General features: G+C 47.5%; 1 protein-coding gene across 1 annotated transcript in view; it reads left to right on the forward strand.

Moving 5' to 3' along the window:
• The window catches only part of plxnd1 (plexin D1), a 43,410-nt gene extending 31,408 nt beyond the window's left edge, over window positions 1–12,002 (forward strand). Inside the window, exons 22-36 of the mRNA XM_049018154.1 lie at window positions 654–766; window positions 1,909–2,016; window positions 2,434–2,564; window positions 3,228–3,426; window positions 3,730–3,876; window positions 3,991–4,147; window positions 4,313–4,416; window positions 4,754–4,817; window positions 5,473–5,507; window positions 6,638–6,742; window positions 7,020–7,183; window positions 7,328–7,475; window positions 9,204–9,344; window positions 10,354–10,428; window positions 10,919–12,002. Of these exons, the coding sequence (XP_048874111.1) occupies window positions 654–766; window positions 1,909–2,016; window positions 2,434–2,564; window positions 3,228–3,426; window positions 3,730–3,876; window positions 3,991–4,147; window positions 4,313–4,416; window positions 4,754–4,817; window positions 5,473–5,507; window positions 6,638–6,742; window positions 7,020–7,183; window positions 7,328–7,475; window positions 9,204–9,344; window positions 10,354–10,428; window positions 10,919–11,035 (1,808 nt within the window). The 3' untranslated portion in view covers window positions 11,036–12,002. The remainder of the gene's footprint in view (window positions 1–653; window positions 767–1,908; window positions 2,017–2,433; window positions 2,565–3,227; window positions 3,427–3,729; window positions 3,877–3,990; window positions 4,148–4,312; window positions 4,417–4,753; window positions 4,818–5,472; window positions 5,508–6,637; window positions 6,743–7,019; window positions 7,184–7,327; window positions 7,476–9,203; window positions 9,345–10,353; window positions 10,429–10,918) is intronic.
• The last annotated feature ends 3,219 nt before the right edge of the window (window positions 12,003–15,221 follow it).

The following is a 15,221-nucleotide window of genomic DNA, read 5'->3' on the forward strand; positions in this document are numbered from 1 at the left end:
CAACATGACGCCAAGCAGCGAGGTATTTCCCAGTCTCTGTCCCATTCGCTTCTCAGAGTGATTGGGGAATTTTGCAGAAATTTCCCAAAAATCTGCTTTACACCCTTTGAGGAGAGTTTTGATGGTCAGAAGATCCAAAAGTACAAACAGCAGAAAAACAACTAAGGGAAACTGATGCATTAACCTGAAGCTATTTTTAGCAAAACACGCTCCTCTTATCAGCCGTCAGAAGCATTGTGTCCTCACCTTGAGAATAGTGAGTGTTTGGCCCTGTCGAGGTGGATCCCGGTTATTGTGGGTTTCCTCCCATGAACTGACGGTCGTGTCTCCATCAGCCTCTTTGCAGGGTTTTGAGTGTGCCGTCCGTGATGGGCTCCAGGCTCACTGCAGGCCCGCAGTCCATAAATGCTGTGGAAACACGACAGATCTCCTCATTCCTTGTTTGAATTAGTTCCTCGGGTTCTAACTTTGACTTCTACATATGCTTTAAATAAAGGAGTTTCCTGTTAACGTTGGCCTGTGAAGGCCGTGTTGTGCAAACATTCACAACGTGCGGTTCCCATGTACGCTGGCAGACGGACGTGCCGAGTATGCCTAAGGGGGGAATGTGGAGAGACTGAACGAGAGCCCATGCTGTACCCGCCCCCCCACAGGCTTCGCTGAGCTGCAGACCGACATGACGGACCTCACCAAGGAGCTGAACCGCAGTCAGGGCATCCCCTTCCTGGAGTACAAGCAGTTTGTCACCCGAACCTTCTTCCCAAAGGTAGACACCCCACTTTTTCATTTTACCATGGTGACTGTGGTAGAGCAGAACAATGGAGGGCACCGAGTCAGAACAAATCACACTCTCTATGCAAACACACAGAGTCTCATTTCACAGCCCCCACCCGTCCCTGGGCTCGCGTATACGCACACACACACACACACACGTTTTTGTTTTTATCTTTGTGGGGACCACCCATGCATTTCTATGGGCAAAACCCTGATCACCACAATGCTGACCTTAACCCCTACGCAGCCCTAACCTTAACTATAAGTAAACCCAACAAAAGGCAAGACATATTCAGTTTTTTGATTGCAGTCACAGATTTTTTGGGAAATTGAGTTTCCCCTTGTGGAGACAAAAATGGTCCCCATAATGTCAAAATAAAAGGCTTTTATCACATTGTGGGGACATTGGGTCTCCACCATGTAATATATACCTAAGCCACACACACTTGCGCACACACACAAGGACTTCGACTGCTTTGAGGGGCAAACACAAACTAGGTCAGGAAATGGAGGAAAGTGGACAGTGCCCTGGCTGCGCTGTGAGGCGAGGAGCTGTGAAAATCGCTGGTAATGTAACATAAATGTTGTTACCTCCACACTCTCTCCTTTCTCATCCCGCTGGGGCCTCTAACATGAAACAAGCAGCAACCCCCCACCCACCCGCTCGAGTCCAGAGGCTGGAGTCAGTTCCCATTTAAAAGAAAACATCCCAGCTTGCTTGCAAAAGGACCCACCCCCCCCCCCCCCCCCCCCGTCTCTATAATTTGTATGTGATATTCTGCAACCTAAAGTGCTTGTCTAAACACAATTGCACTGGGACTCTGAATTTATGGCGTAACTCTTATTTACACTCGGGGGGGGGGGGGGGTTGCTAGCTGAGTGTGTGGGAGCCCGAGGACACGGCCTGTCCTCCAGCGCTGTCCTCCACACAGCGGGGGCTCGGGGGCCCCACCGCACTCGCAGCAAGCCGCCGTAACCATGCGGCGAAAGTACTAGCAGAAGTCACGCCGCTTACCATGATGCAATGCTCTGGAAGCGCACCCATCTTAATTAAGTGCAATAGGTTTGATCCAAAGAAGGGACTTTTTTCTTCTTCCTTGAGACAGACCACCTAACTGTACCCCCGTCCCACAGATGTGTTCAGACTATGAGAAGAACAGCCTGGTGCAGCCCGTCTATCAGAACGATAATCTGAGTCCGCGTGTTGTGCCAGAGACTCACCCCCTGCTGCAGGACTGGAAGGTAACGGGCGCCGTTGCCCAGCCCGGTGCTCCCCCAGGAATGCCTCACCTCTAATTCTAATTAATCATTGATGTAGGTCTGCCAAGCTCCTTCTCTGCGAGAAGCTCTGTCAGAGCGGTATTCAGTGCCCGCTGTAATATCGTCTGGAGACAGACTCCTCCATGGTAGCAGATCCGCATAGATCATCTCCCAGTAGCTTGGACGTGTAGTAGCTTGGACGTGTAGTAGCGCGGACGGCCGCTGGGCTGGCAGTGAGGACACAGCTCTGTTAAGACCATGCCGTGTCACCATATGGCCGTAGCCGATCTCAAAGGCGGCGATGCAACGATGCGGAAGCATGTGCCGGCTACGTGTGAAGCACGGATTCCCACGGTGACGCCGCGCCTTTAAGTTAATTGTGTGTTTTCCCTGGCACAGCCCGCAGGTACCGGCAAGCCCAACATGGAGGAGGGGGTCACGCTGTTTTCCACTCTGCTGAACAACAAGCACTTCCTGATCACCTTCGTGCACGCTTTGGAGCAGCAGAAGGACTTCGCCGTACGGGACAGGTGACCCAAAGAGGCCTCCCCGCCTCCCCCATCCTGTTTCGGCCTGGAGACTGAAAGCCGCCGTTCAGGAGATCAGCCTAATTGCGGCTTTCTGAACATTGTCGCCGTTTGCCCCTCTGCTGGAGAATGTCGCAGCACCTTGTGCCGACCACTGCTCCGCCGACCTGGTGCCTGTTGTAGTGCAACGTGCTCCGCCTGTGAAACCTTAACGCCTGAGCGTCCACTGGAATCGAGATTCTCGCCAGGAGTCTGGCAGAGGCCAACCAGCCAAGAAGACGCTGATAGAGTAATAAACTAGTTCCTACTGTTATTGAAATACGGTAACGTGGCCCAGCGCCTTGATGGCGTAGAGAAGCTTATGAAGCACCACTGAACAGCAGCATGGGGTTAGGGTTAGGGTTAGGGTTAGGCGAAAAACCTGCATAGATGTTTGCAAGCAAGATATATAGATGCTTAGAAACCAAGTTAAATCAGTGATTAATAAAAGGGGATCCTGGAACATGTAGCGTTTTCACAAATCGGTTGGTTTTAAATCATTCGGTCACAACCTGTCTGCGTGAATCGTTTTTCCAGTATCAGCATGTTTTCCGACCTCCTGTGTGCTGTTGAGGGGGATTTCAGTTCTTGAGAAGGTTGGGTTTCCTGTCTCCCCCCCCACTCCAGATGTAGCCTGGCCTCACTGCTCACCATCGCTCTGCACGGAAAGCTGGAGTACTACACCAGCATCATGAAGGACCTGCTGGTAGACCTTATAGACAGCTCGGCCCCCAAGAACCCCAAGCTGATGCTGCGGAGGACCGAGTCCGTAGTGGAGAAGATGCTCACCAACTGGATGTCCATCTGCATGTACAGCTACCTGAAGGTGCATACAGAAGAAAGAATGGTCTTCTTAACCTTTTATGATATCTTTCACATTGTAGTCCAATCAGCCTCTTAAAAATGCTGTAAAAGTTAATGCCGTACCATAGAGGTGTTTTTGCAATTCGGTGAGGATTTGCCCGAGCGCTTCTTCTCCAGGAAGAGACACTTGTAGCTGGGCTGCTTTGTGGTCGCTGCCAGCTTCTCCGCGGTTTGTGTTGAATATAGCATGTGTGGATTTAGCATCACTAGCTGCTTCTCAGCTGACGGCATCTAACAGGCCGCGGCTGCTGCGATTTCTCTCCAGGAGACAGTGGGCGAGCCGTTCTTTCTGCTGCTCTGTGCCATCAAACAGCAGATAAATAAGGGCTCCATCGACGCCATCACCGGCAAAGCCCGCTACACCCTGAACGAGGAGTGGTTGCTGAGGGAGAACATCGAGGCCAAGCCCCAGGTGAGCGAGGGGCCCCAGACCATGTAACAATGAATCAGGTGGCAACCCAGAGGGGTGTAGAGCAAAGACATGCAGCCCAGCGGTCATCTGATTGCCTCCATTTTATTGTTGCAGAACATCAATGTCTCATTCCAAGGATTAGGAATGGACTCGCTCACTGTGCGAGTGATGAACACGGACACCATCTGCCAGGTCAAAGAGAAGATCTTGGAGGCGTTTTACAAGAATTTGCCCTTTTCTCAGTGGCCAAGTGCTGAAGACGTAGACCTAGGTGAAAAGCTGGACCTCAGCCCACATCGAGTCACACTCAGCCCTGCTGACTCCTAGAGCAGAGCTATATTTATCCCGATACTTTTTCCTGAGGCTTTACAGAAGCGCCACCGGGTCCTTAGAGACGATGCTACAATAGCTGTCTTCTTTCTTGTCAATCTTCCAGAGTGGTTTTCTTCTGGCAGCACCAGTCGAATTCTCCTGGACCTGGACAACACGTCAGTGATGGAAGATGGCCGCAAGAAGCTCAACACCGTCTTTCATTACAAAGTAAATACCCTCGAGTGTACATTTTGTACAGTTTACAGCACTGCCAGAGGATCTTAAGTGAGGGCGCTCTCCAGTCACCCCACCTTCAATCTTCGGGCAGTGTCACATGTAGTATATCTCAGTAGACAAGGCATGACCAGTGACCTCTGCTAAGAGACACTTACACTGTATAGCACGCCGGTGTGAGCAAGCTGTGAACGTGACTGAACGTGTGTGCTGTTGGACTTCACTGGAAATCCTTCAGTTCATTATGCCATGTTGACCTTCGTCAGTGCCGACATTTCCGTCCCCGGTTACACTCAGTGATTTTGTGATTTTGCACCCCCCCCCCCCCCAGATACCAGAGGGAGCCTCACTTGCAATGAGCCTGAAAGACAGGCGTGAGAACACTTTGGGGAGAGGTGAGGTAACACCGAGCCACTTATTTACTTCATTACGTCTTCTCAAAGATCTGCTTCTTCCTCTTTTTCTCCGATTTCTTTTCTTTTCATGTGCAGATCTTTTCAAAACATGCCTTTGTTTTGCTGTCCTGTCTATTTGATATATATAACCAAAATAATTTTATGCCACCATTATGCAGTGAGGCTGCTTTCATGTTGACATAATAAAGAGTGTTTAGTGACAGACACCAGAAAAAATACACAATAAAAAAGAAACTGGAAGAGCAATTATAGGAAATGGTCTCTTTTTGGATTTTAAACAATTGAAGATTTACCGAGGACTGATTTTTTTGAATTTGAATTTTTTGCTTCTTTGTCTACCAAGTGTGACGTATCATTAAAAATTAATCAAGTCATGCATGGAGTATCACATAACGAGGCAGCATTAGTAAGTACTGTGAATGGATTTGAGATTCCAAACAGGATCTACCTGCCAAACAAATACTAAAGTGTTAAGTGTACTCTGAGCAAGGGTATTTATTTTGATATTGACGTAAACCAGTGAGAAAGGCTGAGTTCCAGCAATCTCAGTTTGGGGCTTTTCCCAATAACACATGTGTCAGTGACAGATACTGATGGATTGTGACGGATTCTTATCTCTCCTCTCATTCCCCAGTCAAAGATTTGGACACAGAGAAATATATTCACCTGGTAAGCAGTGCCGTGTGCAAACACACCCACACGCAGTGACACTTAGACACGCGCAGGCACATCGACTACCTGGGAGGGTTCGAGACTCCGGTGAGAAGCTGCTCGCTAGAGGTCAGAGAGGCTGGCAGGACGGTGAGAGTATGAGACGTATAGTGGGGGGCGGGAATGAGGGGCAAGTGGAAAATCATGGAAAGGAAATAGGTCTGGAATGTAAAGGAAATGAGGCAGAAATGGAAATGATGCAATCAACTGGGAGACTGAGGAATCATGGTAGCGAGGAAAGCAATTGCATGATACGGCTGCCTTGTTAACACAGAACATGCTGAAGGAAGGACTGAGGACTGTTCTCATGAATAGATATATATTAGACATTTGTATTTTTCAGTTAATTGCATATTTCCGAGCTCCTAAGGTGGACCGTCAGTCAGACAGGGCTGTGGGGATTTGGCCTGACTCACACTGAGCGCTGGGAGCTCAGAGATGGCCTGGAACACAGAGAGCGGTTCATGCTCTGTCAGCCTGCTTAGACAGCTGGTTCCTCTCCATCTCGTCGCTCCGCAGCAAAGTCCACTGTCAGCTGGGCACCTGCAGGGCTGTGGGTGGAATTGACCAAATAGGCTGCTCATCCCGCTCTCCTGCGAGCATTTCCCATCAGCCGCCGGAACCCGCAGCCCTCCGCCTGAGACAGAGGTAGCTGACAGCACAGACAATAGTCCTATCCCAGTGTTCTACACTTCCCTGGGTGTCAGGAGCTGACAGGGAGCCCTCTGACAGTCGCCGTATCTCGCTATTCCCAAAAAGGAGAAAATAAGGACAATTTAGAAAGAAAAGACGAAAAACTCATCACAAATAATTAGGCACTCATTCCAGGTATCTCTCCTGTTTTGCAACCCATAAGATGCAAACCTTAAACACTGGACTGTCACATCATGCAGAAGGTGTTGCTGTCGCTGACGCTTTTGCGCACCTGATCTTGAACTCCGTATAAGTAGCAAATTTCATCTGCCAAAATCTTTGGGCTGATTGCTATGCCATCGCGTCCTCATCTCTGGCCAGTTGTAAAGACCTGACTGATGCCCACGAGCTGCCTTCACGAGTTTGTCGCCGGTCCCATTGTGTCATTTTCTCAGGTCCTCCCACACGACGAGCTGACAGAGACCAAGAAGTCACACAGGCACAGCCACCGCAAGAAGGTGCTCCCAGAGATCTACCTTACGCGGCTGCTCTCCACCAAGGTGGGCATCTCCTCAGCACAGCGGGGCCTGGCATAGGAGTGACGTGTGGAAAAATGGGTCATGGAGAATGTGGGGAGGGACTCCTGCAGGGCTTATTCGTAGGATACCTGACGCATCCAACTTGGATTTGAAGCCCGCAGACGTTTTGACGTTGCTGCAGTTGTCCTGGGCTTAACTAAATATTTGGGGCGCCAGCAAATTTGGGAGGTCAGGTTTAGTCCATAATGCTGTGTTCAGTGTGTGGGAGGTGCTGACCCGTGATCTTCTCTCTCTGCAGGGAACACTCCAGAAGTTCCTGGATGACCTGTTTCAGGCCATCCTCAGCATTCCATCTGACAAGCCCCCTTTGGCTGTGAAATATTTCTTTGACTTCCTGGAGGAGCAGGCAGATAAACGAGGCATCACAGACCCCGACACCCTGCACATCTGGAAGACCAATAGGTGGGGTGGAGATGGACCGAGGCCCCCGCGTTCCACATCAGCATGGCAGCGGCTATTAGCCTTAATTATACTCATCGATAACCGATAGCGTTCATGGTGTTTGTGACCTTTCTCGTCTGAGTTGTTCATGTTTCATTGCTGCAGCTTACCTTTGAGGTTCTGGGTGAACATTTTGAAGAACCCCCAGTTCGTCTTCGACATCGACAAGACAGACCATATGGATGCATGCCTGTCCGTCATCGCCCAAGCCTTCATCGATGCCTGCTCTGTGTCCGACCTGCAGTTAGGCAAGGTGAGGTCCCAGCACTGTCTCCCCCCCCTCAGTCAGCTGTTTCCACCCTTCCTCATGTTGTTCGAGACCAGATGACCCGACATGGAAGTCCTTGTTTTGCACAGTTGAGGGAGGCCTGGCAGAATACTTCATTCCGTAGACACCCTGACCTTCAAGACACAATATCCTGTCTCAGTGCCTGTCTTCCTCCCGCAGGAACCGAGCCCCACGAACAATGTTCACCTTTCATCAGTGCGGACGCCGGGTTTATTTTTATGTCACTTGCCAGGGTCCGATTTGCGGTCTTATTAAAGTTAAAACATGTGCAAAGCCCTTGTTTTACTAAGGTGGGGGGGGGGGAGGAGGGGGCTTTAATTATGATTCCATGTTTTTTTATTCCCTCTCAGATTTCCTGGGAGCAGGATGTGAGGCTGTAGGGGTAGCAGTAGCTAGCAGTTAAAGCAGGAAATGCAGCTCAGGTCACTTTTGCGCAGGAAACAGCGTTTTCTCATTGCCGGGAAATGGTCAGGTGTTACCCAGCAGATGGAAGAGCTGCAGGAAGTGGCCTTGTGCACAGGAAGGAGGGCTCGGGTATCAGGTGGAGCGCTGAGTTGGCTCCGCCCCCATCTGCCCTACATGCGTCTGTCTACCAGCTTTCTGGATAAGAGCCCGCTTTGGGAAGGGTTGGCTTGTAGCGGCATTACTGAGACATGGGTAACAGATATGGGAATTTCAAAACACGTAACATGAAATACATTGGAAACACATGTTGGGGGGGAAAAGCCTTCGTTTTTAGGACCATTTTGTTTTTGTAACCCCCGAGTATTAATTAAAGTTTTTTTTTTTCGACGGAAAACAGTTAGGGCGAGTTCCCTTTGTGATGGGGGTGGGGGGTCATGCCTTCTGCCTCTTATTGTCCCACAATGTGTGGGTGCTGCTACATGAAAGGTATGCAGCACTGACAGAAATGGGCTGTGGGCACGAGGACGGAGAACCCCGGGATAGCAGGGCACGGCCGACCGACAGAATCGCTCTGGTAGAGTGTGTGTCTGGCACGTTACGGCCGGCGGCATTGTGTTGCTGCTGAGTCTGCAATGTACCTGCCGCTCCTCTGTCGGGCAGAACTCTACATTTTTGTGCTTTTGTTATTGCTCTTCCAGCCACAATATTGCATTTCTAAGGATACTGTGTTTCGTAGCCAGCATTAGACACCTGGTATGATTAATTTACAGTATTTTGAATGTCCCTGCCTGACAGATGGTGTGGGAGCAACCCTTGATTAAAAAGCTGTTGTCACTCTCCCGGCTAATGCTAAGGCTATTGTCACCCTCCCAGCTAATGTTAAAACCATTGTCACCATTCCAGCTAATGCTAAAGTCATTGTCATTATCCCAGCTAATGCTAATTACATTGTTACCCTCCTACCAAATACTAAAGATGTTGTCACTATCCCAGCTAATGCTTAAACCCATTCTTACACTCCTAGCCAATGGTAAAGCAGTTGTTACCATCCCACCTAATGCTAATCCCATTGTTACCCTCGTACCTAATGCTAATCCCATTGTTACCCTCGTACCTAATGCTAATCCCATTGTTACCCTCGTACCTAATGCTAATCCCATTGTTACCCTCGTACCTAATGCTAATCCCATTGTTACCCTCGTACCTAATGCTAATCCCATTGTTACCCTCGTACCTAATGCTAAAGCTGTTGTCACTCTCCCAGCTAATGGTAATACTTTGTTCTAGGACTCCCCCACCAACAAACTTCTGTATGCCAAGGAGATACCGGAGTACAAGAAACGGGTGCAGTGGTATTACAAGCAGATCCAGGAGATGGCGCCGTTGAGTGAGCAGGAGATGAATGCACACCTTGCTGAGGAGTCCCGGGTGAGGGAGGGGCCGTCAGCCCGTGGGCCGTGCCTGGTCCGGCACACTCCCGATCATGCGGGCCGAGCAGCTGGTCCGCGTCCCGGAGACGCCGGGGTGCTTCACGCCGTTTTCACGTGTCGCTCGCGGCTGCCAGATAGTCTCGTTCGTGAGCCTGAGATTGGATTTGTAATGAGGGCAATCAGAGGCTGCACACTGAACGCTCACTGACCTGTAATTACCATACGAAATTTGGGACACTTTTGGATGTGGAAGTAAGGTAGCAAACTGGAACAAGAGAGAAAGGAAGAGCTCATAACTTACTGTAGTACACGGACGGAAGGAAGCCAGTCCAAGATGTATATCCAGGCAGCTAGAATTTATCACTTAAACTAAAGTGTAGGAAACAGAGCCACACAATTCACAGGCACATAATCCTTAAATAGATGAGATCACAAACATGCATTCAGGCTCTGACTATGCTGAATTGTTTTGTGTTATGCTCTGTTATGATTTTCACATGACAGTGCACATCAACTGTATCACTTAGTCTTTACCTGGGGACTAAACCGACATTTTATTCCAAGGCTCTGTGATTCTGCTCTGTGAACTGGTGAATCATAGCGTTCGTCTGAAAGTCGACCTGGGATGTCATTCCATGTCAAACTCAAGCTGTTTCTCCCTCTGCTGTAATTTACACAGAGCGTGGTTTCGTAATTTCGCTTTGCTGTCCTTCTCCAGATTGTTACATGTGTTTCAAAATCACGTTAAATTCAGATCTACCGTTTTAGCCTAAAAACGCTTCCATTGCCTCTATCCAAAAATGTAGCATGCAATTTTATGCATACAGTAGATACCTCCCTTTGTGGTCAGATGTTTAACTGCAAAATAATGTTTTATCTCCTGGGAAACATTTTTTTTTTCATATCTCCACACTAGGCCTTTCATCTGCCTTTGTTGTATGTGTGTGTTATTGTGCGTGACAGTGACTTCTCAGACTCTCATTATCTTGCTCTTCCCTTTCCTGCAGAAATACAGAAATGAATTCAACACAAACCTGGCCCTGATGGAGATCTACAATTATGCCAAGAAATATCGTACTCAGGTAAGGGTTTGCTCACATCTACTCGAGTAGGGCTGGTGTTGTGCCGTGTGTTCAAAGAGTGCTATCAGGTAGCAGGATCAGCCGTCTGTGTCACTCATGCAACACTGCGTTTCACATAAAGCAAGATTGGGATCGGAGCTGGGCTCACTGGAATATGGGCACCATGCTCACTGACATTCTTTGCCCTCAATGGTGGCTGATCAGAATTCAATAGCCATGTAGTTCAGAGGTATACGCTTTGGAATTCCCATAATGCCAGGCTGAACACTGGTTCTATTTCAGCTTTCTCATGTACAAAAGCATTCCATTAATTGCATGCTTGCATGTTTCGCAACCGAACAATGGTCGCTTAGTAGATAATGCCAGAAGCTAACAGGGCAGGAGCAGCAGAGGAGCTGGATGTGAAGGCAGAGCCCACTGGGGGCTGTGTAAACAGCTCCTGAATGTGAGCCGCTCTGTGCTGAGCACGCCCCCCCCCCCATCTCCACAGGTGGTGAACGCGCTGGACGCCAACCCCACAGCCCGCCGCATGCAGCTGCAGCACAAGTTTGAGCAGGTCATTGCCCTCGTGGAGGACAACATCTATGAGTGCAGCAGTGAGGCCTGAAGCACCAGCGCCCCGCCCCCCCCCCCCATACCCCCACCACACAAGCAAGGCACACCTGGGCGCTGCAGCCCTATTCCACGATCGCTTTCCTTGTGAACCCATGTGAGAGACTTCTGAGAGACCTCTAGCAAGGAGGCCTGGGTGATGGACAGATACCCTATGCCAACCCTTGCTGTGGAGGAAGAAGAGTTGGAGCGTACCAAATTGTGGGGTGTCGTGGGGGGTGTTCTTATGCCACAGAGCAGCTTAGGCCTTTTGATAAAAGCAGGTTGTGCCCCGGCAGTGCACTGTTTAGGGTTAAAAAGGCAAGCTGCAGAGTTACTTTTTAACCCTGTGGTTATGCACAGATGGACCAGAGGGAAAGTTTAAAGTCACTTTGTCTAAAACCACAAGGGAGAGCTGGGGGTGGGGTGGGGCTCATTGTCACTGGATTTCGATGCTGGGGGTCTTCCCATTGCAAGCACATGCATGGACCTCCCCCCACCTTCTGCAGACACATGGAAGATGCACTGTACCGTAACATGGTTGTCAATAGCAATATTTATGGATGTTCTCTCTCTTATAGTCTCGAGTTGGAGGGAACGACGATATGATTCTCCTGTCTCCCACGCAAACGATCCACAAAATCAGAATCGTTTACTCAGGTCTGAGCTGTGGCAGTGACAGACAGGACTTTACACTGGTGCTTTGAACTGTTATCTGAGCTTTTTCTGACTGATATGTGACGCTCATTGCGCTGAAGTACCTTTACAGCATTCATTTTCATAGCGGGCCCATGAAGAGTCACACCTTTGGAGAACTGAGCATTGCTGAGCTGTTGGAGAGAGAGAGAGAGGGAGAGAGAGAGATGGGGACCAGTCAAAGACTGAATGCTATGCTCTACCAACTCCGTCCTGCTCTCTGATAGCGTCTATCATGGAAGGATATATAATTGAATCAAATAAAATGTGTGCTTCTTAAAAAAATATAGACAAGCTGCCTGCTTGTACTTTTTGTTTTATGTGGTTTGACAAAACAAGGCGACCTTCTGTTTGACCTTCAGGTGGATCCACCTTTTCCAGTAACGGGAACCAAAAGCCAGCCAGGGCAAAGGAGCTTCTTAGCGGTCAATGCCTGACTGGACCCGCTGTCCTGGTTGCTAGTCCTACTCTTACTGTTCAGTAATACCGATTTATTAATTAGTTTTTCTTTGTAACATTAATATATCATACCTGAACCTATGAATTGTCCTTGACATTTGGCTTTACGTGTTTCCATCTATGGTTGTGCTCCTCGTAATGAGTAAAGCAAAGTTTATGTTTTTTATTAATGAATGACCACTCCTTCATAACAGGTGAACAAAGAATTGATCAAATTAATTGAAAGCAATTCATCAGCAAAAAAACGCTGTTTTGTTGCAGCCTTCAACTGGGCTCTTTGAGCTGGAAATCTTGGGATGAGGTGGACACCGTCATTTTTAATATCCCCCATTTAAATTATTGTGGAAGAGCTACCGAATTTCAAACATTTATATGAATATCAAATCTCTAATTTGGAAGAAATTATTAAAAATGGTGGAAAAAACTGGACTTTGCATGTAGCAACAACCAAACTCATGCAGTGCAGTCCAAGTATTTTATACAGTGACACATTTTTTATTATTTTGTCAACTTTAATTTAATACTACAGTTAAAATGGGTGAACTGTGAAGCATTTATAAAGCATATAATACACAGACCCTCCCCCACTCTAATGGAACAAAAGTCTTTGGACCGTTGTCAATCCATGCACAATTCAATTCTGGAGTTCTAGACTCTAAGTGTTGTCACTTCATTTTGAATATGTTGCCTCAATCAACATGGTGACCAAAGCTGTACCAGTGCCAGTAAAGCAGGCTGTCCTGAAGCTGAAAAGGTATTTAAAGAAAATACCATGTAATACCAAGCAAAAAGATTAGGTGTGGCAAATTCAACTGTTAAGTTAAAGAGGAAGAACATAACGTACCCAAACGGCCATTTACACCCAGTAGGGCTACTGCAGTGCACAACAAAGGAACACTTTCATCGTAAAGAAAAATGCCTTCACAACTATCGACCAGATTAAAAACACTTCCCAGGATGTGGTTGCAGTTGTGTTTCTAGATGACTGTAAGGAGAAAGTTGCACGAGCATGAAGTCAGAGGGGCTACCACAAGATGCAAGCCACTGGTAAGTTATAGTAACAGAAATGCCAGTGTGACATTTGCTAAGAAATAAATTATAAAACTATTCAGTTTTGGAATGATGTCATGGAGAGATGAGACAAAAGATTTACCTATGCCAGAGTGGTGGAAAGAAGCAAGTGTAGAGAAAGTAAGGAATAGCAGTGAAAGATGGAGGAGGTAAGCCTGTAGTCTGGGCGTTTATGGCTGCCACTGGAGCTGTTTCTCTTGTATTTATTGATGAGGTGACTGCTGATAAAAAGTATTAGGATGTATTCTGTGCTGTAGATGGACATCTTATTCGTTCAGATTCAACGTAATATGTCAGTAGGCAGTGCTTTACACTGCAGCAAGACAATGAAATAAACCAACCAGAAAAAAAAATGGAATGTATGAGTTAAGCACCTGACCTAATTCTGAGTGAGCAACCACTTTCACTTGCTGAAGATAAGACTGAAGGCAGAAAGCCGCCAAAACAAGCGGGTTTATTAACCTGGCAGAGCATGATCGGTGCAGAATCACAGAGTCTGGTGCTGTCTGTGGGTTCCAAGCCCTCAATGACTGCAAAGGAACTGCAACCAAGAATTAAATGTGACGACTTTCATTATGATAATATTAATTTATCCAGATACTTTTGGTCCCTTAAAATGGAGAAGGCCACGCATGAAAATGGTAATTCCTGCACAGTTTACCCAAAATAGCTGCCTATAGCCTTAAATTAAAGCTGTCAGTCTGCACTTTTAGAGCATATTGAATGATTTATTTCAAATCCATTATGACGGTGTACCGAGCCAAAATAAAAATTAGAAAAATGTGTGGATTGTACATGGTTCTATTTGATTCTGAATAATTTTTTTAATTTGATTTGGTATATTTGTACAGCTCAAAATATATTACAAATATATATTTAGCTTGTTTATAATTAATAATTTACTAGTGTGTAGTTTGAGTGGCAGGTATGGGGCAGTCTATTTCTTTGAACTTTCTTATCAGTAAAAAAGCATACTGTTCCTCGAAGGAGTTCTGTAATGTAGAGATACTTTAATCTGCAAAAATGCAACTGACAGCTCAAGGAAACCTATACAACTAAACATGTGACCAGGGCTGCGAACCACACGCATTCAAAGGGTCTCTGATCTGGTTTTCAAACACTTTTGCTCTTGACCGCTGTTGTTCTATGCTAAAATATATAAAAAAAACATAGTGACTAGAAGCAATTTAAAGCTGTATAATGCACCAGAAATACTCTATGCTGCCCTGGAAAAGACAGAATGATGGAAATCGGTCCGGTTCATTTCCATTTTTCAACAGCAGGTTTTCAGGACCAGGGGCAGCTGGGCTTTCACTGGTGTCTGCGATTCTCCCCACGCAGTTAAATGGCCGTCGCACCGGCACTGCGAATGACGGCTTACGGAGCAGTGCGCCGCTCACAATGGCCTCCTGTCTGGTCGGCTCTCTCCAGCTGCCCTGAGGTCCCCTGCTCGGTCCCGGGCCGGATCTGGCGGCTGGGCTCGGAGCATCGTTTTTCAGCCTTGGCTGTCTTGGCCGTCCTCCATGCGCTGCGCTTCCCCGCACCGCGGGCTTCTTCACCTCGGGTCACGCTGGAGCTGCTCGAGTCCTTTGAAGCATATGGCTGGAAGCCTGGGGAGTCCCTGCGAGAGGATGCCTCCCCTTCATGGAAGAAAAAATGATTCTTCTTTTCTTCCCTTCTGCTCTTTTCAATACTCCGCCCATCCATTAATCTCATAACTAAACAAGGCAATATTACTCCTGCGCAGCCATGCTTGCACAATACATTACACATTACCCTTAATTTATCCTCAAACTTCTCCGGTGGAGTTTTGGGCAGAAACTGCTACTGTTTATCAAATTACTGCCATGCCTGGTTAAAACTAATTCAGCTTAATTGAAGCAAACCGACAAGTGTATTTTCCAAGGTTTTTCTCGCTTGTAAATGGTCAACAATTATTTTTAAAAAGCCACAAACACATTCCCTCCCCAAGGAAG

The sequence above is a fragment of the Brienomyrus brachyistius genome, chromosome 6 (genome assembly GCF_023856365.1).
Source record: "Brienomyrus brachyistius isolate T26 chromosome 6, BBRACH_0.4, whole genome shotgun sequence".
Classification (NCBI taxonomy): Eukaryota; Metazoa; Chordata; class Actinopteri; order Osteoglossiformes; family Mormyridae; genus Brienomyrus; species Brienomyrus brachyistius.